The following is a 26,995-nucleotide window of genomic DNA, read 5'->3' on the forward strand; positions in this document are numbered from 1 at the left end:
TCACAAGGGCTTTTGTTTAGAGAGGGGCTGGTGTGAAATGACTGAAGCTTGGTTTGCAGTGATTTTGTAGTGTTCTTGTCCAGAGCCCTGGGGTGGGGAAGGGAGTGGGGTTTCTGGAGTTGCTGAAAAGGAAGCACAGAATCATGTATGATAAAAGCAGTCACTCTGCCTTACCACACAAAGCCCTACATAATGTCAATAGGCATTATTATATTTCAAGTAAAAGGTTACATGCAGAGTATTGATGATTATAATGAATTATCAGGCCACTGGTATACTAATGGCAAGACATTTACCTTCCCTTCCCAAATATAGCTAAACAATGATAGGTGATCATGCTAAGCAATCTGTTTTCACTTCAAGATGTTCCCTGCTTTTCATTTGTTCTCCATCATACCCACAATAAAGAAGTTAGGGAAAAGAATTAATAGAACATTGATTTCTCCCAGGTACTAGAAAAAGCAGTCTTCATAACATCTGCAGTCAAGATATGCATAAAACTAAAATATATGTGGGTTGCATTACACTAGTTCATATATATGAGATGATCTAAAAACTAAAATTCAGTTACTTTAAAAGACTTTTGAAATCTAAGCCACAGTCTGTAGCCTCTGCAGCATGCTAGTTTGTTGCATCACAATCCTATTATAATTGAGCTGGCCTTGTTCATCCCCTTCAATGCTAAGAGCAAGACTGCATAATCAAATAGAAAATAATTAAATAGAAAAAAATTCAATTTAAATTTTTTTGAAACTTAGTTTGAATACTTTATTGTGTAGGAAAGTACTCCTTCCTATCATGAAATTTTACCATATTATAAAAAAATCTATATATTCTTAAATTTTAGAAAACAGAATGTTTGACATAACTAGCAGAAAATGTTTTCTCACATTATTAAATTTATAGATTTTTCAGTTTTTAAAGAATGCCTACAAAAATAAGAACAATCTCCTTGTGGCTGGTACCCATTAATACTTTGTATTATTGCTAAGTATGGATTAGCAGTTACTTCAAAAGGACATTTTTAATGTAGTTTGATTGAATAGAAATAGAGAAAATGGTTTTAAAATTTTAAGGTCTTCCTTAAACACCAAGAAAACACTGATGTTTTAAATTGGTGTTTAACATCTATCTAGGCTTTGTATGTAATAAAAACAGGTTCAAGCAAGCCCAAGCAAAGTCAAATTTTGCTTTACAACAAGTCTCATGACTGTGGTTCTGAACAGAAAAAAAAACAAAAAACAAAAAACAGTGTAGATGTAATTCTTAAATGCTGAACACTAGCATTTTATAGGTGAAGGAATTTACATCTGGTCAAGTTTTCAGACTCTGCCACCCAATGCCTAGGATGAGTAATGTGTTGCTAATATGTTTTAATTTCTGAGTTTATAAATAACAAGTTTCCAAGGGACAGAATTCTACAGACTCTCAAGCATTGTGTTGGGCTCTCCTTTCTGTTCTTTAGCATTAATGAAATGAAATATAGCATTACAAGGGGATGGGAGAGAGCAATGAATGGGTGAATATTATTGAAATTGTTTATACAGATATGTTTATATATCATAAATGCATTATTTTGTTCAATTAATATTTCCTAACAAAAAGTATCATTTAGATGCATCATATTATTTCAAACATGTATAGTTTTTTTCTGACAAGTTTTTTTTATTTATGAAACCATCACTGGTGTCAATAAAATATAGGATATTAAAATATCCATCAGCACTTACTTCTAAAGAACAGAATGATAAGAGGCCATTCTTGAACCTTAACTTTTCCTGCCATAGACTGATACTCTAATGGAACTTCCAAAATGTACATCAATGTTATAAGTAGTTACTAAAAATATTGTATATTCAGTAGGTAATGCAAACAGGTATAAAATTATATCACAATAATTAAAGCCAGTGAAGTGCATTAGCTGGTTTGGTATTAAAAGAAAATAGATGAAAGGTAAATTTTGGATTAATAGGTATAAATTCATAAGCAATGCTTTTGTTTTATTATGAGGCATTTCTTCAGATCACATAGTGACAGCTTAGTCTCCAGCTGCTGGTGCTTTGGAAGTGGTGGAAACTTCAGCTTTGGAAATAGATCTCTGTAGAGTGTCTCTGGAAAGTGATTTGTTCCTGCCGCATTGCTAACTCTTGTTCTCTGCCTCTTGGCTGCTGGGAAAGGACAGCTCTGCTGCTCCAAGCCCTGTGTGTTATGCTGTCTTGTCACACACCTGTGCAGTGCAGTTTAGCAAGCACCTAATGAAAGCACCGAAACCATGCACCAAAACAAACTCCCATGTCCTACCATGGTGATAAACATTGACTAACATAAATAGCGAATCAATTCTAGATGCCATGTCAAATAGAACCTTTATCCCCAGAGTAGCTTAGAAAAGTAAAACCTGCATTAAATCAAAACTAATGTGTAGTTAACATCCTCACTGACAACCTGTAATAATAAACAGTTGTTTGAATTCTAAAGAATTTTCATAAGTAGCCTCATCTTGTACAATTATTGTATGCCAGAATTCCAGTTACCATGGCTTAGTTAAAATGCACTACTCTTTTAATAACATGGTTTAAAATCTTGTTACCATGGTAACTTACAATTGCCCCAATACCTTCATAAACAAAATTTATTCCCAACCTTTCTTCTAAAAACCACTACCTAAATAACAGATGTCTTTATGATAAGCCACTGATCACAAATATCTCTCTGTCTGTGATGGGTCACTGACATCTTTGATTTAGTCTAGGCAGATGACACAGCATGTGGTTGTCTTTCTTTCTTATCCCTGCAATGATAAACTCAGGTATCCATTTACAAAAATGGATAATCAAAAGGAGAATTGACCAGCAGCGATGAAAAGCAGTGAAGAAACAATAAACACTAATGCCAAAAATTGAAGTTCAAATCTACACAGGACCATGGTAGAAACAGCACTGCAGATATTATTGCTGCTAGAAGCTATAAACATGTATCTAGGAATTTGGGAAGATCTGGATAAGTAAGGGAAATGCTGTTGATAAAAAAAAAAAAAAAAAAAAAAAAAAAAAAAAAAAAAAAAAGAGCCATGGATGAAAATGAAATCACCAAAGGGGGAAAAAAAAAGTTCTAATAAATTTTCACAGCTACTTCAGAACATTGACCATGGAAAAGATAAAATGCTTCTGAAGGGGTAAAACCCACCACCATGAGGGCAAAATGTTCCCTTTCTGTCAGGATATGGTCCAGGAATGGAGTCCAAGGAGGAGAATCCTGAGCATTTGTGAGAAAGCGCCAAGAAAAGAAGATAAGTGTCTTGTGTCTGAGGTTTCTTCAAAACGTGAAACTGCTCTTGGAATGTGTTTTGTGCTCCTCCCAGGTGGAGAGGATGGGAGTGAGTTTACTTCAGATAACTTGTTACCACTTATTATTGTTATTCAATTAAACAATTAAACACTTAAACTATCCTTTATATAACTCTAGGGAAAAACATGTTTTTGCCATGTGTGATTTGTCCTTGTGATTGTATACAGCTTGAACTCATGAGAACTTTACTTACCTTTCTTAACTCTCAAAGTACAAAATGTGCCACACTCGGAGTAAAATTGGCTATGGCATACTGTAGTCCACCTCATCTATCGCTCCATAATATCAGGTCACCCTCCCACCCTCAATTGTGACACTCTTCTGACGCAAGGAGTCAGCAAGGACTGCTCAAACTGCTCTGTTATAATTTTTACAACAAAATCACAGTGTGTTACTTCTCACTCTTTCTGATCCCTTAGAGTAACCTAAATCAATATCACAGTTTTATTTTACTCAATTTCTTTATACCCTTTCAATCTGTAGTGAAGAGTTTGTAATATTCTGCCAATTTTAAAGGTCATGAGTGACCATATTCACCCAACTGTTTATTACAATTTATTGGTATGGTTTCAATTTTTACAGCTGTTTTTGTATGGTCCTAACACTGACACCAGACAAAAAGGCAGGAACTATCAGTATGCTTTATGCTGCCCAGCTTTATAGAATAGAAAACTTAAGTTTTTATATCTTCAATGTGGGATCCAAATTCATATGTAGAGAGAGTAAGTAATGAACTGAGTATTTAATTCTCACACAGCTAAGTACAGTAGAAGAAATCCCACCTGGAAGGTTCAGGCATTATGCTGTCCTGCCTGTTACCTGGCAGAATCCACTCAGGCAGTACCACAGTCAGCCCAGGGTTCCATGGAAACTAACTCTGCATGCAGGTGTAGAGGACCCCCTTAAAAGACAGATCCTGCCCATTTAAGCTCTCTCTGCCCCTCTTCTCTTCTCTCTGCCTCTTCGCTTATGCTCTCTCTGCCTCTTTCTCTTGTGACCAGCCATGGTGATTAGCCATTAACCCTGTTCCTCTTTTCTCTTAGTCTCTCTACTCTGCTGGGCCTATAATAAACTGGTGAATATGTCTCATCTTGTGTCTCATCTTCTTTATTTCTAATTTAAGCAAAAGAATAACACCACCTAAGATCTGCATTTCCTTGGAAGTAACAGTTTCCTATCCTAAGTTATAATGTCCCCAAATAACTGAAGTTAAGAGATATTACAGAAGGAAATTTCCCCAGATACTTACAGATCTGGTCTGTGTGAACCAGTGTGGACATGGGACCTAAAAGTATAGTTTGCCCAGTGAGTGGATCCTGAGACAAATGTGGGTGCATTGGGTGATGGAGATGGCTACCATCATTGGCAGCACCTACAAAAGACACATAAACGTTTGCATTAGTGACATTTACTGTTGCTTTACCTTGATCCATGTTTCCAGTGACAGTTTAAATACTGCTATTTGCAAAGTGCTTTTTGAAAATTCAAAAAAAAATGGAGAGAGCTACCCTCATATTAAAGACAATGTCAGCTTTCATGGTGAATTGGAAAAAATGAATGCTATATCATAATGTTGACTATTAATAATGGACCTTGTGTGCTGTTTCCTGGAATCATTAGGTTTTCTGCCTGTTGTTAAGGCAATTCCAAGAATCACTTACCTCAAGCTTATAGTATTTGGATTCACCCTAATGGCATGGACAACTTTTATTTCAGAAAGATATCATTAGGAACACATTAAGTACCAGAAAACTAAAAATAAATACAGTGACTTTACAAGGACATTTAATCTAAACCAGAACACAAAATAACGATTCCTTAAGTTATTCCTGACATTTATTGCAACCCTGAAGTAGAGCTTTTTTCTTCTACTAGTTTATGTCAATTAATTCCTTCAGGAGCAATATGTTCATTTTTAAGCCATGTGACTCATATATGGGCTAGGCAGAAATTATTTTTTTTGAATTCTTAAGAAGCTAAAGAACAAAATAAAAATAAATATTCTTTACTTCTCAGTGCCCTAAAAGCAGGACTACATCCTATTACCACACATGGAAAGGTTTGAGACCTGAAGTCAAAGGGGCTGTACCCACAAGTGATGCCAAAAAATAAAAAAAAAAAAGAATGGGCATTTGAGTCTGTTCAAGACCTTTCCTCTTGCTCAGGCTGTGCAGAGTTTCTAAATGTAACAAATTGGTTTTTATATGCCCAGTTAGAAGTCCAAAAGGAGGAATGAATGGGAATCTCGAAGTAATAAAGTAACTAGGCAAAGGAAATAAAGGGGGCACCTTGTTCTAATGTATGGGCAGTCAAGCTCGGCAATAAGAGAAATGTGCCAGTTCACTCACCACCCAGTAGCATTTCCTGAAGGAGGTTGTCAATCTTGACCATGCCGAAGAGTTTGACAAACTGAATTTGCTCGATCATCTGCCACGTGATGCTCTGCAGTGTTGGCAGCAGCAAGAGCAGTTCTCCGAACCTGCCTCGGGAGTCATACTGCCGGTCATTGATGTAGTCCTCCAGGCTGATCTGCACCTGGAACCGCATGTTCTTAATTTTCACGGGGTCACTCAGTCCCTTTGCATCTGGTGAGGGAATAGACACATGCACACTTAGGAGTTCCTCAGGCTCCAGGATGAAATAGAATAGTTTAGGTTTCAGGCTACGACTTTTCAATTTTGAAAACAAACCTGGGTCAAAGAACACAATGGCCTTCAAACATGCGTACTCATTGTCATCTATCTGGATCTCTTGGAATGGTCTAACCAGCTCATCCAGGACTCGATTGGCCACACGGCTGACTTCAACTTCACAACTGTTACGGTGGATGACGTAGTTGTTTCCTGAGAGAAAATGAAAAATTAACCTCCTGACCTGTTGGACACTGTTTGCTATTTTTATATATCAGTGTTCAAAATGGTCTATGGTGAAGGGGCTGGGTATTGCACCTTTCTGTAGCACTGAGTGAGTGAGGAGAAAACATCAGAACACTCAGAGAATCCAGAAAGATAATGTGCCTGTGTTGGTTTTAACAGCCTCAGCCATTGGTGATAACACAAAAAGTACAGACTCAAACCAGCTAATAATTGACAGGGGAGAATCGACCGATAATGATTAGCTTTCTTCTGTGTCAGACCTCCATTAGTGCCTCACTCATTAACGAGCTGAACACAAATCCCAAAGAATCCTCCTCGCTAACAGTGGATTAAAGCCAGCATGCTTTGCTGCTCTTGGAGGAAGAACCGATCAGATGCAGTTTAAACCAGCTTAAGTTGGGTGAAAAATTAGCACATGTATTGTCATGAGTTGTCTCAAAGATTGTACAGTCCATCTTGTTGGATGTGTGGGGGGGGGCGGGGGATGGGGTGTCCAAGCCTGTGATAGATCCAGTCTATGCACAGAAGTCAGAGAGCAACCTCACCATCTACCTTGTTTATATACAGTAGAACTTTGTTGTTCCATGAAGCCTGCCAGGCTAGTGGGCCTAGGAGCATTCAAGGAGCCTCCCTCTTTTGTCTGCCATCTCCCAGTAGAAGCACTGAGCTTGTGGTTGCAAACTATAGCACCTAACTTTACATGGGGATTTATACACAATTCTTCACAATTATGTGAAAAGAACTTGACCAACTCAGCCATCTCCCCAGGCTGTTCTTCCTTGTTGTATCACCTGTTTGTTATGACAGCTTGACATAGGCTAGAGTCATCTCAGAAGAAAGAACCTCGTTTGAAAAAAATCCCTCCATAAGATCTGGCTATAGGCAAGCCTGTTAGTCATTTTCTTAATTGGTGACTGATGTGGGAGGGCCCAGACCACTGTGGATGATTCCACTTCTGAGCTGGTGGTCCTGAGTTCTGTAACAATGCTGGCTGAGCAAGCCATGGAAAGAAAGCCAGTACGTGGCTCCCCTGCCTGGCTTCCACATCAGCTCCTGCATCTAGGCTCCTGCCTTGCTTGTACTCCTGGCCTGACTTCTTTCAATGATGAATAGTGATGAGGGAGTGAAGGCAAAGTACACACTTCCTCCAGAAGTGCTTTTGATCAATGTTATACCACAGCCATGGAAATCCTAAGACGCGTAGTGCCTTCAAATAGAGGTGGCTTGAGCAATTTAGTGAACTGAATTCAAGGGAGTTCAGAAATGTGATACAGCAGCACCAGCTAATCCTTACATATCTTTCTATCGTAGATATCCTCTGGCTGTAATATGGTAAATATTTATATTAGTTTCTAAAATAAGGCTAGATTGCTATGTCCTGGTGTTATATGAGAGCATATTTTTAATTATCTCACTGTTGGTGAAGGTGATCATTATTATTTGGATCTTGAATATCTCTCAAATTATGTATTGAATTTTTGAACAGCATCACTGGGAAATAGTGAAGCCTAGCCTTTCAAACTGGGGGCCAGAGGGAGGGGTTATATCCCTGAAGGTGTGTTCTTTTTTTTTAATTTAGATTTTATTTTCCCTCCATGGGTGTTTGGTATGCATGTCTCTCTCTGTCTCTCGTGCAGCACATAGGTCCTAGGTACACATAGAAGCCAGAAAGGGGTGTCAGATCACCTTGAACTGGAATAGCAGATGGTTATGACCCACTTTGTGGGTACTGGGAATCAAACTCTGGCCCTGTGGAAGAACAGTCAATACTCAGCCACGGAACCATCTCTCCACCCTGAAGGTGTCCTTTTGAAGGGACTATGGAGACACTAGCCTTCTCTCTCTTCTTGATATAAACAGTGTTCACTGCAAAACACTCCTGCATGGTGTTCTGTACTGTGGCAAGGCACCTCTGATCTGAAACCCCTGGAACTAGAGCCATATCAACATTTCACCTTTGTTTCTTTGGTTTGTTGGTTCTTTTAGGACAGGGTATCGCTGTATAATCCAGCCATCCTACAAGTTGCTTTGTAGACCAAGCTAGCCTTGAACTCAAAGATCTGCCTGCCTCTGCCTCCTGGCTGCTGGGATTGAAGATGTGTGCCACTACCTGTCTTAACCTTTCCTCCTTTTAAGTTGATTATTTCAGGTATCTTGCCAAAGTTCTGTATTTCAAAAAAGATAAAATCACCTAAGTGATAACCTTTCTCCCAGCTCCCACATAGGCTTTCTTGATATGTGAGGGACAAAATTACTGTGTATATTTAAAGTGTGCAAATGTAATGCTTCCATATACACATATGTGGAGAGAGAAGTGATTACCACAGTCTCACACAAATGGAATATACCCATCTTTGAAAATAGTTAACTTCATGTGTGTTTTATTCTGTCATGTGAAAATAGTTAACCTAGTTATTAAAGAAAAAAACAATGAAGAATGGGCTATAGAATTCTTATTTTCCAGGGTATAATGTAAAATGGTTTACAGAAAGGACAGCTTTGAAGTGTGTGGTAGAAATCCAAAGAAAGTGTTTAGCTGAGGTCCAGGCACTTTCTGTTGTTCCATTACCATTTAGAATTCCAGGACTTAGCTTCCTGGCTTTCCATCGTGATCAAAACATTCCCTTCCTCTATTTCTTCCTTGCAGAATGAGCAGGACAGTAGGGTTTTATTTCAGTGATTAAATGAGAGTGTATGTTAGCACAATGCACTTAAATTAAAGCATTTAATAAATATTAGCCTTCAATAAATATTAGCTGCTCTTACACTGTGTCCCATTTGTTTACATTTGGGACCAAAATATCACTCAGAACCTAATCTTTTGAGTTACCAGGATAGGGCTGAGTTAATTTGTAGTGAAAACAATGGGTCTTCTCATTTTTTTTTTTTTTACCCTTTTCACTCTGTTCTACTTCTGCTGCTTCTTACAATTCTACTACCAGAATTTCTCAGACATTGTCTACCATTTTAATATAATTATTTTATAGTGTATTTATAGTGATCAACAAGATCATAGGAAATAAATATGTTCCTTGGAAGGCTATAAACTAACTAGCCTACTAAGTAGTCTATAACAGAATGAAAGAACTTGGGAATTCAATACTTCAGTCATTTAAATGGTTATTCTTTTTCTTTAAACTTTTTAAACAAAAGTCAGTATCAGGCTTATGGAGTAAAATCTCGATTACATTTTTAAATTTCAATGTCTCTGCATCATCTCACAACACTCTGAACTTACATTCAATCAAAACAAAGAAAAGTAAGGCTAGCTAGACCTCTCATTGAATAAAGATGGTGGCATCCAAGCAGGAGGACCTGATTCCATTTCTGGGACACACAGGATTGAAGAGGAGAACAACTCCAGCAATCTGTTCTTGATAGCCCAAGGCAACACACACACACACACACACACACACACACACACACACACACACACACACACACACAGGCGCGCGCGCAAAAGCACTCACACATTACACACACCACATTAGAGCTGAATGAAGACATAATGAAATGAATGGCATACACTTGTAAAATCAGAGCACCATTTCCCAATGGCTGAGTGCTTTGTACATGCAGAATAGATCCCACATACTGTACATATAAAATATGCATGATTTCTTCTTTAAAAAAACTTACCCAAAAGCAAAATATCTTTATATATCATGGATCTCTTTGTAGCTCCGAGCAGTAAGTGTTCTCCAGCGTGAGCTCTCAACAGGGCCACCTTAATGAAAGTTTCCAAGTTGAACAATTAATTATAAAATATAATGATTAAAAGACAGTGCAAGGTGAGTCTGATTAACTTACAGTCTTTCTTAAGCCTGATTCGTTTTCTGCCTTGTTTTGTTCTGACATAGAATATTCATACATACTTAAAATGATGAGGCTTTCTAGGTTTCTCTCAGCATGTCAGAAATATTTGCTTTGTGGGTAGCAGAGAAGAGCAGATCTGTTTTTTAAGGCGAGCAGAATGGAGCAGGCTTGACTTCATACCCCAGATTGGTGGATTGCTCCTTGTTTCCCTGTTTAACCTTACATACGTTTGCTAGTAGGCTTGGATTTCATTTGTTTTCATATATAAGATGAACTACCATATGTACTCCTAATAATTAAATGTTGAAATGTGTATAAGCATAATTTCCTGACAATAAATTAAATAAACAAAAGCAAACCATAGGCTTGCAAAGAAGGAAAGATGGTTGGCTCCTGCCTGTTTCTAGATTGGGCATCTGACTTACAGCAGTGAACACTCAACAGAGGTTCATTCTTACACTCAGTTGCATGCTGGGCCTCAATCACTAAGAACCAGAGGACACAAGACAAGTGTAACACATCCCAAATGAATGCTTTTCCTATGTCTTCTGCACAGTAGGAGGTGACACCATTACCCAAATATGATTGTTTGCATCCAAACAGGAGTCTATTTGAAGTGTTCTCCAACTATTCAGTGATTCTTATTAAAGTGTAAACCAAATCCATCCACTGACTTTCTTCCCTGTGACTTCCACCCTGGTCCAGGCTGTCACTTGTTTTCTGGAGCACTCCAGCAGACTCAGTGGCTTTTTAAAAACTTCTTTACAACTTCCCCAGTGCTAACACATCTTTGTAAATGCTTCTCATATAGGCATATGAGAGGCTTAATCAAAATCACAGCTCCACTGGGCATTGGTGGCACACGCCTTTAATCCCAGTACTCGGGAGGCAGAGGCGGGCCGAGTGAGTTCGAAGCCAGCTTGGTCTCCATAGTGAGTGCCAGGATAGGCTCCTAAGCTACACACAGCTCCACTAAAAAAAAAAAAAAAAAAAAAAAAAAAAAAAAAAAAAAAAAAAAAAAAAAAGTTTCAGTGGCTTCGTATTGTCCTTCAAATCAAATCCAGATTTCTCAGATATGGCCTTCCAGGTGACATGAGGTGAGCAGACATTACCTCCTTTGCCTCCTGCCCCTGTCTCTGCTTTATCTTGCAGCACTTACTGTTCACCCTGCTCCACTTGCCTGAGAACCTTTGAACACAGTGTTCAGCACGCAGAATTCTTCTCCCTCGACTTTGGCCCCTACCATTCTGGTCTTGGGGGATGTCTACTCTCATTCCCACCACAGCCTTTCCATCCCACCCGGATTCGTCCTCCAAGGCATCCTGCTCCATTTTATGGAATTTCATAGAACTGATCTCCACCTAGAATCAACTTACTCATAATTTGTATTTTTTTTTATTGTCAGTCTTTCCCAAACAGACCACAAAGTTTATGAGGCCAGTGAAGCAATCTGCACTTTTACTGCAGGATCCCCTCAGAACCTAACTGAAACCAGTAGTCTCCTAATAAATAGTCATCTCATGGATTTATGGATGGAATAAACTGATCTGGGGTCCAGTTTCAGGAACTGTAAAATGGAGATAACACCTACCCCACAGAGCTTCTAAAAGAATTAAATGGAATAACAAAATTGATCATACATTTGAGAGTCCGTTCCCCAATGCCTTAGTGATAAAGGGTATTCACTAACCATAACTACTAATGTTATGTATTTATTAATGAGCAGTAAACAAAGACTTTTTCCAATTTGATCTCCAATTTGCCCATATTTCAGCCATTGCCTTTATATATAGTCAGCAGATTTAAAGACGAATGATAATAAAAATATAAAGGTGATAAATAACACAGCCCTAGTTATATTGCTTGGGGTGAGACTGGCAGGTTTTAGCAATTTAGCATTATTCACTCTGGCCTAATCTTCTGAACCATGCTATCTTTACGACATGTCAATAACTGTGACTCACTCCAGGAAGGGAGTTACAAAACACTGTAAGAGTGATTTCAGGTTTCATGGAAACTTTTTCTGTCACCAAGTAAAATGAGTACCTTCTTAGATATATAACTGCTACCTTCCTATGGTGATTCTGCTCCATTCTGGTATGTGAATATTTCCCTCTTCCTTGATTTTTACACAATCATACTTGTTTTTTTTCTATTTGTGTAGTTTTGTTGTGTCAGTGACTGCACTGGTCGGAGGGTGTATACACACTGGGTTAAACTCTTAGTTTGGTTAATTTTTTCAGTGTGAAATAAATAGAAATTTTAAGACTATTCTCATCTACAAAAATGTATTACTCTTTAGAAAGAAAAGCTCAAAGTGACTCAAATCCAAATAAATCTTTATGTACTAATGAGGAAATCCAAGTTACTAATTATTAATTAAGGTTTTTTAATATAAATATGCCAAGTTTAAAAATGCATGTATTAGGAAGAAGACTACATCTTATTTTCTTATTTCTTGTAGATTTCAGATAGATAGGGAATCTGTGGAAATTTTGCCACATCTATATTTTAAGATAATAATTGCCAGGATAAAACTAACAGAATGAAAGAAAAATCTTACGTATTAATTATATAAAGGATTCACCAAGACATCAGCACAACTGACTTGTTTCTGTCAAGGAGTTACCAGACATTTCTGAAGAATCTAATTCAGTACTTTCAGGAAACTCACAGACACCACAACACCACACCTCCTTCCTCCAACTTATCCAACATTTATTCCTCTAACAGCCAGAAAGCCTCAAGAGTGCAGTTATTTGCTGTTTATTTTTCTTCCTCATGTAACTCCAAGACTGGTAAAGACTGTCTTAACCAATCAATAATTTTCCTAGGGCCTGACAGTAGACACAAGACAATACTGATTTGACAGAAAAAGTAGGTGATAAGATGATAAAAACCCTATATTTGATTTACAAAATAGTCCATCCATTGTCTAATATACTGAATTACAAATATAAATCCAAGAGCACAAGAACTTAGCAAATATTAAAAGCACTTTCTAAGGGAGTCATGATTTCTTTTAAGTCATACCTGGTCATCCAAGGGCAGTTCACAGAAGGCAGGGATGTACTTGGCCCATTCCACCAGGACTAAGAGCTGCTGCTTCATAGATTCACAAACGTCACTGATGCTTGCAATTTTCTTAACGTTTATGTCAGTATTTGCACTGGGGCTAGGGACTGAGATCTAAAGTTAAAGGAACATATTAATTTATAATGAAACTACAAGGATAACCAACAATCCTCCTTCTTTCTGTGACTACATTTAAAAAGTAAAGAGCATGGAAGCAAAAATTATCATTGTCATAGTACTTTTATGTATATATTAAACATTTTTTAATTTGAGAAACAAAATACTTATTGGCTTAAAGCTAAACTGAAAACATGAATGTATCAATGCACACTCTGAGAGCCCAGTTCTATTTTAAATAGCAAATCTGTAAACCAGGTTAGGCTTTTGGAGGAATTTTGTAGTTCAAACTGGCTACATAAAGAAATTGATAGTAACCACAAGAATAAATTCTGTGATTATTCTTAGTTAAAACTCATGTTTTTTATTAAGTAAGACCTTCTTTAGTTTGTTGATTTTTATGAAAACCTAGCTAGTGGATAAAATTTATAAAAGGTGGGAAATATTTAGGGAACAAACTAGAAATATTTATGATGTTACATTAAACACAAGGCCATAAAATTAAAATTAAGGAACAAACTTTTGACTAGGCAATGATGAAATGCTTAACATTCTTAAATCGCACTTCACTTTTAAATGTATGAAAATATAAATTATACTTTAAAATTATTTCTCCTTAAAATAGCAAGTACTGCTGCATTATAGTTTTGTGAAATTAATTTTAACCATAGTTTTGCACATGTACGTGTGTGTATGCATGTATGTATCTGTCATGTGAACCCAGATATTCCCTCACAGCTCCCCTTTAAGTCATTCTCTAAATACTTTATTGGATCATCAAGTAATCTTCAAGTAGTAGTGATGATAATAGGATGTTAACCTCATCATATTACTCCTGTGTTATCAAGAATGAAAGTAGACTCACTGGCTCCTTATAGGACCTGATTAACTACATAGCTATTTCATAATTTGCTTTGTCATTGACAAGTACCTTGAATATTTCCAATAAAGGCAATGTTAAAATATACTTTCTTCAAAAGATTATATATCGGACTCTTAAATGATTGGTTTTATTTGTAAAATGATTTACCATTTTAACTTTATACCTGATATTCTTATTCTAAAATTGATGATGAAATTGACTTTCTTCCCAATTTTGTGAATTCTGCCTTTAATTCTAATAAAACACCTGTTAATAAAACACCTGTTCCCTAAGGAGTTTGTGAATTGACTTCTTGAGTTCAGACATAAATTTTTAAGGAAAGACACTCTGATGGCAAAACCCCTCAAAATTGCAGCTGTTGATTTCGTAGATTCAACCAATAAAACATTGTCACAGTATGTATTTTTTTTACTCAGCCTAATAATAAACACCCAAACAATTTAAAGATAGGGTCTTATACACAAAATAAACCTTAAAACTTAGTCAACAGTTATCCTACTGCTTTCAAAGTGATGCTTCTGAATTTGTCTAGATTATCTTTAGCAGTGAGCACAAAACACTGAATTTATTTCCAGTACTTTGCATCAGCAGACACTGGATTCTATTGGACAGAGCCAATGCTGTGGTGTGGTGGGTACCTGGCGAGACCGAACTTCAGCTTGTGCCAGAGTGTTTATGGAGGGAATGTTGCTGCCATCAAAAGTGCTTCTTCTGGTACTTATTCTGTCACGTTCATTTTGAACAGCTAAGGAAGAAAACCACAGTTATTATTAGTTAGATCTCTACAAAATGTAGACAGTAAGTCTACTTTTTTTTTAAAAATTCTTGGATCACATTCAAAGAAAGGAATAGCCAAGCTTGTAACTCAAGCTCAAAAAATACAGTTGCTTGGAATCTGTGATGGGTTGTATGTTGGGAACTTTTGGTTCACCAGTTTTGACATGCTGTGCTTTTCATAACACAGTTTTCTAGTCTCTCACAGATAATAAAACTATAAGTCAAATAGAGGAGGAATATCATTTGCCAGATTGGCCAGGACAAAGATAAAAATGTAGCCACTGTCAGGACAAGTAGATTCTGGAATTACTATTTTCTATTAAGCATAAAATACTACCAAAATGGAAAACAAATTAATTTTCGTTAAGGTGACCTTAAGCAAATCATAACCTTTTCTAAAACAATATTTATAGATGTAAGCTTCAGTATTATTGTACAATTTGAGGCATCTCCCTAGAAGATGGACACCTGAATTCCTGCTTCTCAAAGAGATGAAGTCAACCCTTACATTATATAAAATGTCTCCAAGAGAGGAAGTCCTGGTTCCTTGATTCAGAAAGGAAAGAATAAATAGTGGACATGTGCAAAACCATTATTGAAAACCAAATTTTAAGCATAAGAATAAAATGGAAGTGTTACCACATAAATTTGCAAAAATACTCATGTAAAAAGTGTCAGACGTTAAAGTTTCAAAAATAAGGACATAAAATGATCCTCCATTAATCAAAGACAAAAAAGAAAGAAACAAGACCTATAGATCCTCAGTTATTTAGGTTAATGCTATAATCAGTTCTATTATAAATATGATGATACCAAACCAATAAAATTTTTTCCAGCAAAGAAATCCACCAATTTCTACATCAATGTCACAGGGACCTGTAAGTAGCAACTACTAACTCAGTTAAAAACAGTGGGCTTTCTTCTAAAGATATCTTTCAGATGAATCAAATATTTAATATCTTACATTAAAAATCATATTTACTGATAGCTTATTTTTAGTTATTTTGCATTTATGTAGAACAACATGCAGAGATGAAAAGCTAAGACATTCCTCTGCTTTTCTAATTTCCATTCATATAATCAAACTTTATAGAAATGCTGAAATATATGATAAGCATTTTCAATATTTTCATTACTCTCAAGTTTTATATAAATCCATATGTCTGTTTCTACTTAATTAATATTGATATTAAGCTCTATTATTTACTGAAGGGTAAGATGCATCAATTTTGAAACTCAAAAGTTACTTTCCAATCTATTCTATAAAATTAAACCATCATTTTATGAACAGTAGAAGATGTAATTTCACTACTTTCTAAGGTAATTTTATTTCATAAATTGTAAGACTCAAAAGGGAAATGCAGGCTTGGTGTTGTTTGCAATTTTATAAGGTAAAGATTGGTCTTCAGGTAATAAGGCAAAAGGATATTGATAAATTATGCAATTATTCCTAACAACTACGGAATGGAGCTTTTAGGGCATTAGCTATGTCATTTGTGAAAGGAGAAATTGCCTCTTTAATTTAGTGAATTTTACCTTTGTAATATTCTTAAGATTAGCAACTCAATAAAAGCTAACAAAATTTCCACAATTTTAAATTATTGAATTAATTGAAAAATAGCTACATCTCAGATGGATTTCATATATTTTATACTTCTGCAGCATCATGATTTGATTTAATTTTATTTATTTAATTTTGCAATATACTTATGGAAAACAGGTCTTTGCATGTGACTGACACAGGCACACAACCAACAACAGGCATAAAATCTTACAGCTGCTACATTTGCCAGATGTTGAAGATATGTAACACTCTTATCTCTAAACATATCAGAAGGAGAAAGGATAGAATGAGATGAGCTAACATGATGAAAAAAATTCAACATACATTATACCATATCTACACTGCTTCTGTTATTCAGTAGACCATAAGTTTCTCAAGATGGAGGATTGTCTTGTCTATTAAGTTCACAATTCAAATCTCATACCTGAACAGTGTTTGGGAAACAGCATTGTCTAACAAATATTTTTAAATAGAGAAATGCATAAAAAGATGATATGTCATTGGTATTCATAAGATAATATACTTGGCTGTTATTAAGAACAAAAATTGTATTCTTTACAATACATTCATACCTTTAATCTGCAGATTTTTTTCTATTTTCTATTTAAATTAGAAATAAGCTTGTTTTACATGTCAATCCCAGTTCCCTCTCCCTCCCCTCCTCCCCTGCCCCCACTAACCCCCTTGTCCCATCCCCTTTCTTTAAGATCTATAGATTTTGACTATGTAGAGAGTGGTGGCGAATCAGAGCAGGTAAACACTAGTTCTGTACATACTGACTGCACATCCTTGGGCTAAATTCTTTAATTCTAGGAACTCTTTGACAGATTCCCCATTAATATATTGAGGGAAACCAGAGCTTATTAAGTAGGTTATGTGATTAATGGGAATTCTTGTGCATTGTTATCACTTTTCATCAATAATGGTAATCATCATCATGATCATCATTATGGCTATTACCTTCTTTTTTCATTCCTGCTCTAAAACACTTTCTTAATCGACAGTATCTACATTGATTCCTTTTGTCCTTGTCAACAACACATTGGCGACTGAACCTGTAACAGGAAGCATACATTAGTTCACAAAACACCATTTATCAAACACACACACAAGCAAACAATTAGACTGTAACCAATTAAAGTCAAATCAGACTCAATATAAAGCATGAATAAATCTAATTCCCTGAGAAACTGAACATCTCATGGTGGGCACATACATTGCAATATATAGCTCACCTCTCAGCCAATCTTCATACTAACATAAAACTGAATGACTGCATCATTTGGGACTAGTGTACATGATATGAGTCATGGAAGTCAAACGTAGCTTTAAAATCTTTGTCATATAAATTTTGGTGTTTATTACAAAATGATTTCAGCATGGTGGACAATGGATCATGATTCATAGCTTTTACAGTTAGGTGATTTTTTTGTTTAAATTTTTTTATTCTATTAATTTTAATTGCCTTCCAGTTGGATTGAGATTTACTTCAAATATCAAATTATAGACTATTGAGAACAGCACTGAGAAAGTTACTTCTTCTTAGCAATCTATCATTTTATTCTCTTTAAACAGCCCAGAACGGGTGGGGGGAATGCATATGTTGCTAAAGATATAAAACTATATTGAAACCCTTATATGTTATGGGATAGACTAGTAAATGCTACTACTGTGTTGGAAGAATGTTTAGTGGTTTTTCAAAGAGTTGAACACAGAGCTACACCCAGGGCACAGCACTTTCAAGCTGTGTATATACCCAAGAAAAATGAAAACCTATGTCTAGAGTAGCATTTTCTTAGGGAGCAAAATGTTGCAGTGATGAGCAGATAAAAATCCCAGACAAAGGTACACTACTATTTGTTGATAAGTACAAATGAAGCACCAACAGCCATGCTACACTGTTGATGAACCTTGAAAACACTTCCAAATAAAGGGGATACCAAAGGCCCATTATGCATAGTTCAATAATGCAGTATCCAGCGAGGCAAATATACAGAAACAGAAGGCAGATTAACAATTCCCTCATGCTACCATAGAGATGGGTAAACTGGAGGACACCCTTGTAGGGACTTCTTTACAGAGGAATTAAATGCTGTTCTGAGTGATAGTGATAGTCACCCAGTTCTGTATATGCTAAAATCCAAATGCCTAGCTACACTGGATGCTATTGTGTCCTTTCTTTCAGGTGATTATTAAGTGATGAGTATAAGAGAATATGTTTTGTGAACTGTTAAAATTTATGGACAGCGACTTAACATTGAATAAGAACAAAGCTACAAGTGAGTTGTGCTCTCAGAGTAAGAAAAGGCAAAACACATTTTTTTTTGTTTAATATGGGATGAAAAGACTAAGAGGAGGAAATCAGGTGACCAAAAATCACAAGGAGTATACATCTAGTTAACATTAAATAAACAGGAAAAATAGAAGAAACATGCATCACCAAGCTCCTAACATGTTCAAGATTTTGGTATAGGTACAGAATAGATGAATGTTTGCTAATTTTCCATTCAAAGAAACTGCAAACTAACAAGTACAGAGAAACATTAACAAATGTTATAGAGACCATCCTGTGAATAGAATTGAAGTAGAAGATGTATGTCCTTTAGAAGGAAAAGGCCAGCTATGGCATCATAGGACTGCTAAAGTCGAATTAGAATTTATCAGTCTAAGATATGGGATACATTTGAGGCAAGCAAAACTTACTGAAAAGACATTATGGTTTTTCAATTTGTATCCATATAATAATGATTTAAAAAATAGATTCAGAGCTTGCTTGGTCACAAAAACTACAAAGAAGCTTAGATGGCTTACAGTATACATGGTGAGAAGGCACAAAAGTTCCACCTGGCCCTGCTCCTAGGGCACTAGCAAAGCCCAAAAATTCTTCTGGGCTGGGCGGTGGTGCGCATGCCTTTAATCCCAGCACTTGGGAGGCAGAGGCAGGCAGATCTCTGTGAGTTTGAGACCAGCCTTGTCTACAAGAGTTAGTTGCAGGACAGCCTCCAAAGCCACAGAGAAACCCTGTCTCAAAAAAAAAAAAATTCTTCTGGGAGTTATTCTTCCTACTCATCCCATAAAGGAAATGTCCAAGTCCTCAGATTCTGCTGTCAGAACCATTTTTTTTTCATGTAGTTTTTTCATGTGTTTTACTTTTAATAGTGCACATGACTCCAAACAATGGAACCTCCATGTTGCTTTATTCCTTTAGGTATTAACATGAAGACCTTTATGTGTGTCCGGTAACCATAGTGAAAACGTGTTTGGTGGAGGAGATGATTCATTTTTAGCTCTGGAATGTGCAGGGGTACATATGCAATACCATCTAATATGCACTTCTCTTGGTCAGATTTCTAAAGGGGATGACTGACATTTTTATAAAGCTACATCAAACCCCTGAACATATTACAGGACAACACCAGGTAGATATTAGTGGAGTTTTTTTATTAACTTTTATTACACCTTGAAATATCAAATGTTTCTGGATTGGGAATTCTCAAATGTCCAGCTTATTTTTATATCAGCATTGGTGGACTGGCTATGTAGACTACTCGGTTAGTGTGTGGAAGACCATGAATTAAATTCCCATTCTAACCAAATAGTAACAATGACAATAAGTAATAATGACTATTACCAATAGAAGAAAACCAGATTTTTTCTTCTTGTAAAATCAGTGAATTGTGTAAAAAGCTCAAGTTCAACCTAAACAATCTATATCCAAGAATTATCATAGGAATCAATCAGGATAAATACCTAAACTTAAACTCAGTGATTATATTGACTAGGTAATATCAAAAAGACTAGTAGGAATATATGGACATATGAAGTAATTAAATAAGATTTAGGCAAAAAACTATTATGTAAAATTTAACATGAGAATTAATTTGAAATGAAAATAAAATTTCACCCTTTAAGTCAGTAAGTTATAAAATTATCTGTAGTTTTATAGTTTTTCCTATTAAAGATCTAGGATGTATTGACCCTGAAAGGAAAATTTTTAAAAAATCAATCTACACACCTTCAGAAACTACTTAAATAGATCTAAAAAAATGTTTAGTAGCATATGAACATGTGATAAAACAATAAAGAGACACAAGGAAAAGATTAACACTAAATTCTAGATGGTAGTTCCCCCTGGAACACAGAGGAGAATTACAAAGTGGCCAGGGAGGCGTCCACTGGAGGGTTCAACTATATTGCTCTAAACTGGGTGGTAGGTATGTGAATTTCTTTATACACATTTACAAGTCTAAGATTGTTCATAGGATGGAACTACCAGTGTGAATGTGAACTGCACATACAATCATACACTTTGTTTGAAGCTTGGCAATTTTGTTCAGAGTTACAGAGACATGGAAGCTCCCAATTTACATTCCTTACATCCCCATGCTATCTTGAGACACTCATAAGAAAAACTTTGGTAAAATGAGCACTCCAATACCTGCAGGAATAAACGTGACTTTTCCGAATGCTGCGCCTGAAAAACCCCTTGCAGCCATCACAGCTGGATGCCCCATAATGCTTTCCTGTTGCTCTATCCCCACAGATGGCACATAGACAGTTGACACCACTGTCTGTGGTATTCATACTTGTAGTCTCTGGGGCAGAACTGTCTGTTGAAAAAAGGTGAGAAAAGTTAGTGCAGCTGATTACTTAGCAACTATGCTGCCTACTCCCCCTGTCTCTGCGTTGTGGGGGATTCCTTACTGGTGCTTCCCTTTCAAGCACTGAAAGCATCCTCCTCAGGATTCTGATTGTTTAATTTGGGGTTATGGTTGCACTCAATCCCCTAACTGCCACTTTTCTCAAGGGAAACTCAGGCAATCTCATGACATCAGATGTCAACTGTATGATAGAAAAATCCTCAGATTTTACTTATGCCATAACAACAACATAGAATACAGTTTTAAAGACTTAAGAACCTATGTAACTATTTCACTTTGAAACCTAGTAACCATAATAGTTGAAAGAACTTGGATTCCCAATCGCCCCAGTGGGTCTTCTGCTTAATTCAGTTCTCCTTATAAAAGCCCATGGTTCCACAGCAGAGATAAAGATTTAGGCATCTTTTGTGAATTCTTTCTATCACCACTTATTTATTGTGATCCCATATTTAAGATAAATATTCATCCCACTTTTCACCTTCAACATAGTCTTCTTTTTCCAATACCATCATCCTTCCCAAGGGTTATTACAATAGATTTCTAAATAATTGTTTTACTGTCATCTTTATCCATTTTCTCTTTATTTTCGAACAATCACTTCATGTCACCTTTGTCCATCCAATACCACTATGACTCCTCATTAGAAAGCATAAAGCCCAATATGTTACCGCATGACCTAAAATGACCTGCACACTGAAGTCCCCTCCTCTGGCCTGTTTGACTTCTCACCATCCACTATCTTTTCACATTCCATCCTGTTCACTGGTCTACACCTCTGATGCTGCTTTGTGTACTTTGAAACCTGATTTCATCAACTGTACTTTTCATAGTTGCCTGGACTTTTCCAGGCTTGGATTTAAGCAAACTCTAGGGTTTCTGACCAGTTCTCACATTTAGCATGAATCTTCTTTAATAATTCCCAGTCATCTCTCATCTGTCCTTCAAGCAAAACTTAGAGTTCCCCAAAATATACTATTTTAATTTATATTATCATCACCTGGAATTGCACTACAGATGGATTGATTCATGAATCTATCATTACACAGAATATCAACATCATGATGTCAGAACTCATCTGTGTTACTCATCCTTCAGTTTCCCACCTGTTAGAACTGTACCCAGCTACAGTGGAACATCAGTTAAACATACAGTTTTTACAGAAAAGACTATGTGTGTGAGAGTGTGTATGTGTGCAAATATTTTACATATAAATATCATTTTACTGAATTGATATTGTTGAAAATAATTTATGAATTCCAGCTAAATCAAAGACATCAAATGTATAAGGTATTATACTAAAACTTGAACTTGGTTGACTGGGAATATAGCTCAATGACAAAGCAATTGCCTATTAAGTACAAGGCCATTGATTCAACCATAAAATATTAATTAAATATATACTATATACAAAATATAATTATAGTAACAAACTTATTGTATCGCTAATACAAATGTGTGAATTTAAATGTTGGCATGTACTAATTACATTATATGATATTATACAGATTTTACTTATGAATACACATTTTTTGAACAGATAAATGCTGCTATGATTTGTAATTTCATAAAGTTAAAAAAGCTTTAATAAAATATATTGAAAATTAATGATGTGACATAAAATGTAGATTACAAATGCTAGGAAACTTTTCCAACATTAACAATGTTCCAGCAATGTTGAAGTTAGAAGTGCCTGAAATCACAGACAGACATTACATAGAGAATGACAGACTTTGGAATATTCATCGGTAAATGGAATGTCTCCATCAAATTCCTCCTCTCAGAGCTCAGGGAACCTCTCAGAAGTGGAGGTGGAGTGTAAGATGGGATGGGAGACACCAGGAGAACAAGCCCCTCTGAATCAACTGAGAAAGGCTCACATGAACTCACAGAGACTGAGGAAGCATGCAGAGGCCCGTCACAGGTCTACACCCAGTCTTCTACACATTTATCATGGTTTCCAGTTTAGTTGTTTTGTGGAATCCCTGAGTGTATCTCTGATTCTTGTGCCTTCCCTTAGGCTCTGTTCCTTCTGCTACTTTGCCTTATCCAACTTCAATCTGATCATTTTGTTTTATCTTATTATGTTATTTTGTTATATTTAAAAATGAATGAATGAAAACCTATCCTCTAGTGTAAAGGTTAACAACTGAACTGTCATTTATGCCTGCTTGGGAGAGGGAAAAATCAGTTTTCTCCAATGGAGTCGGGATATGTCAACCACTCCAGGGAAGGCCTCATATTGAGGAGTAGTTGACCTATAGAGTGGACTCTACAATATTTTGTGTGTCTTTACTTGGTTACAGTTTATTGTCATATTGTTTTGTTTTGTTTTTCTTTCTGGGTGCTGTTTTACTTTGATTTCTTTGTTTGGGGGAACTTCATTGTTATATTTGGTTTTGTTTGTTCTTTGGGAAAGATTTTGAAGTTGGGAGGGTAGGAAGGGAGATAGGAATGTACAGACTTGGGAGAGGCAAAGAAAATCATAAAAATATGTTTAAATTTAAAGATTATTTTAGATAATAAAAACTACTTTAAAAAGAAGTATCTGGAATCAACTGTACTCTATTGGATAACATTAAAATATTAAAAACTAACTTAACTCTGGCTTCATTTTTAATGTCCTGTTTACATGCAGTTGACAATGTAGTTACAAGCAAACAAGCTAGACACTACCATCCGTATAAGTAACAATGAATGTGAATTATTTAATATCACAAATGAATCCAATACATACATATGGTACATCTATACCTACTAACAAATTTGTGGTCTGTTATTAAAAACTCTGATTCTACTAGAATAAATAATTTACTGAATATCTTTTAACAAAATTGTGTCTTCCTAAAAGTTACACTATAGGTTCACTCTGTATTTGTGTTAAATTACAGAATTGGGGTTTTCAATTTCTAAAAGTTTCCCCACTATTAAGCTATAGCTAATTGAAAGTGTAAATGAAGTTCGCAGTTCACTAGAATATTAATACAATCATCAGATGATTCCCAAATCCTGAACTACACAAGCATGCATGGAGACACAAAAACAGAAACATGTACACACTTTTCCCTTAGCATAATAAGTATAAGTCATAGAAGTTACCACCTGTCTTGAGTAAGCTTTCTCCTTAGAAAAAGGAATATACATTCAGAGTGAATGCTAAACTCTATTACATAAAGACCCAAACCCCAAACAATCCTTGTCTTATTTAAAGTTAAAATGTTACAATAGATAAATGCCAAGAGCTCTGTGAAGCTAAACATTAGCCTGCCACCTGAGGTTATAGTATAAACCTTCATTTCTTTTTATATTGGTGGCCAGTGAAGAGGTGGAACAATAATTTTAAGTGTAATTTCTCATAAACAGCAAGGAAGTACTGAAATGATGACAGGAAGGGGGAACTCACTAAACTCCCCAGCATTCTATGTAAAGATGTCCATAATCCACTTTAAACACTGTAGAGAAAATGTATTTTCAAGGCCAACCTCTCAAAATTACTTATTCCTATGATGTACAGCAAATAAAATAGCCCCTTGAAACTAAGGTCTATATAGAATTCTGAGGTTACTATACAACACAAATATAAGCTGTTCTCCCTCTAATATTAAACAGCTATGGCAACATGAATTTAAATTTTGTGATGATGCACAAAGTCTCAGATTTGTGGACATAAAACAGCTCATGAATTCCACAGCAAGGAAGCTAAACCAGCACCTCAAGGAGCTCCACTTCCTTCTCCTCGGGGGCAGATACCTCTTCCATAGGAGCATATGAGAACTCACCATTGGAATTATACAGAATCTGCATAGTGTCAAACTCCAAAGTTGTGTAAGTTGGATCCAAAACTTCGCTGTAGTTTCCCATATCCATGTCCAGTATAGGTTCTGAAACCCTCATCATCGGCTGAGAGAGACACATACGAATGACTCCACACACCCAGAGTGTGGCAACTGTTGTGCCTTCAACCCGTGAGTGCTAACCAGTGCTAACTGTCACTGGGTGACTTTAGTGCTGCTGTGGGAGGGGCTGTCAAACTGTAACTCCTTCAGGAGGCCATATTCGTCTCAGTTTTCTTTTATGGCACAAGAGAGCAATTCCTTGTGATAATCTTGGAATGCTTCATGGAGTTGCCTCATCTGAAGTGCTTTGTAGACTAACATGATTTTCTAAATTGTTTTCCAGTACACAGTAAATGACGTCACTTAGAGAAGAGTTAAACACAGACAGGAGTACCTGTCAGGTTTTTGCCATGGATGCTAGCCCACGTGAGGAGTTTCAATGCACAGAGCACATATTTTGAAAAGTCAAATTCATACTACTTTTTTAAGTAAGTAAGTTACAACTGTAGCTTGTCACTTAACACACTGAGCACTTGCCAGGGTCAAGTTTCCTTTATATGTACAATAAAACTGACTTTGTTTATTTTGGAGTAGCACAGATTCACAATTTGTGTGATCAGGGTTTATGATGTGTTCTAGCAGCGGAGAGGCAGTGTCTCAATAGGAGCTGTGTAATATCCTCCCATTACACAGCTTACCTTCTGTGTCATGCCACAATTGCAAATTTCTGGTAGGCAGAACAAGAAAAGTGGCTTGGACTTGATCTAATTACATCCTAGGAATTAAGCAAATAAAGCTATCCCTAATGTATGTGTTTACATATTCTGATTAAGCTCAACATATATGACAGCACATTTTTTATGTGCCATTGTGCCAACAGATAATCTGAGTTCAAGAAATATTTAGAAGTTAGTATTTAGTGTCCATATTTTACTTCTGAAAATACATTAATTGGATTTATTTCCCCAAAAAAGAATGTTATGCTTACTTTTCCATTATTTTTCTTTAAAATTTTATATCCTATATTTGTTAAAGACTATAGTAAATTAATCTTGCACATCAATTTCCTACTCCTGTGGATACTCTTATATATGATTGCATATACCCACCTAAATACAGTATATTAAAACCCACTCAAAACATTTGAAGTACTGTGAAGAAAACATGCCATATTTACCAAACAAACTAATTAGACTGATCATTGGAATAGTCTTTTTGCCCTCATCATCACTATATTTCCAATTCCCAACTAGTCATTACTTTAAAGGGAAGAACTCTTCAAGGAAAATTAAATAGTTATTCCATTTTTGAAGAAGTGGCAGCAAATGAATACTGTGCTTTTTTATTTATATGATTTGGTTCCTTTTGGTAATCAATAGGGCTGTATTCCCATGGGAACCAAAAGATAGTGTGCACAGTCCTCAACCTTTCTCATCTACATGGTAACTAAACAACATGGAGGGATGCCAGTACGATGTGTGTTTATAACACTGTCCATATTAACAGCAACACAATTACAGCTCAGCAGAGTAATCCCATAGTTCTATTATTTTTCTGCACTGTCCTGTCCACACTTCAAGTGGAAGTCTGTGAGCACAGGTCTGCAAGAAGTCGCTTCAGTTAGTTGGAGCTGACTTCCAAGAGAAAACATGTTTCCCATCCAAGTGATTGTAAATTATTCTTTTCATTGCACAGAGTAAGTCAGAAAGCTACAGCAGATCCAAAAATGCTAGACATATCTCATCAAGTGCCACTCACAGAATCCAGGCAGCCTCCATTTACAAAAGGAGCAATTCGCCAATCTTTTTTCCCCAGATTACAACATTATACAAAAAAATCCTTCTTTTTACAATTCTTAAATTGATAACTTTCTCAACTAATGAAGCAGATAACTAGAATAGAATCAGAAGGAAGGCATAAGGATGAACCTGCCCTATCTTTTTGACTTATATAGGCAGACAGGCTAGCTTTGGATTTTAGGATAAAAACACACTAAATGTTAATCCATTGCTAAGCACTCTATTTTTTCAATAAATCCCATGCAC

The 26,995-nt window shown here is 36.1% G+C and overlaps 1 protein-coding gene across 1 annotated transcript; it reads right to left on the minus strand.

The window, feature by feature from the left end:
- On the minus strand, positions 1-25,011 carry Hnf4g (hepatocyte nuclear factor 4 gamma). Its single transcript, XM_027398793.2, has 10 exons — positions 24,894-25,011; positions 20,895-21,066; positions 17,417-17,511; positions 14,754-14,860; positions 13,074-13,229; positions 9,864-9,951; positions 6,039-6,191; positions 5,697-5,933; positions 4,598-4,720; positions 1-122 (listed from the first exon to the last, which is right to left on the minus strand). Exons 1-10 carry the CDS (start codon positions 25,009-25,011, stop codon positions 1-3), a joined length of 1,371 nt encoding a protein of 456 aa, XP_027254594.2.
- Positions 25,012-26,995: the final 1,984 nt, after the last annotated feature.

Source organism: Cricetulus griseus, chromosome 2 (assembly GCF_003668045.3).
Source record: "Cricetulus griseus strain 17A/GY chromosome 2, alternate assembly CriGri-PICRH-1.0, whole genome shotgun sequence".
Lineage (NCBI taxonomy): Eukaryota > Metazoa > Chordata > Mammalia > Rodentia > Cricetidae > Cricetulus > Cricetulus griseus.

Coding starts and splice junctions, on each gene's coding strand:
- Hnf4g (XM_027398793.2), bottom strand. CDS start 25,011: ATGATGAGGGTTTCAGAACCTATACTGGACATGGATATGGGAAACTAC. Junction 4,721..5,696: donor TCAGGAAATGCTACTGGGTG/GTGAGTGAACTG, acceptor TGTCTTTTGTAG/GTGCTGCCAATGATGGTAGC. Junction 123..4,597: donor GGTTCACACAGACCAGATCT/GTAAGTATCTGG, acceptor CTTCCTTTTCAG/CAACTCCAGAAACCCCACTC.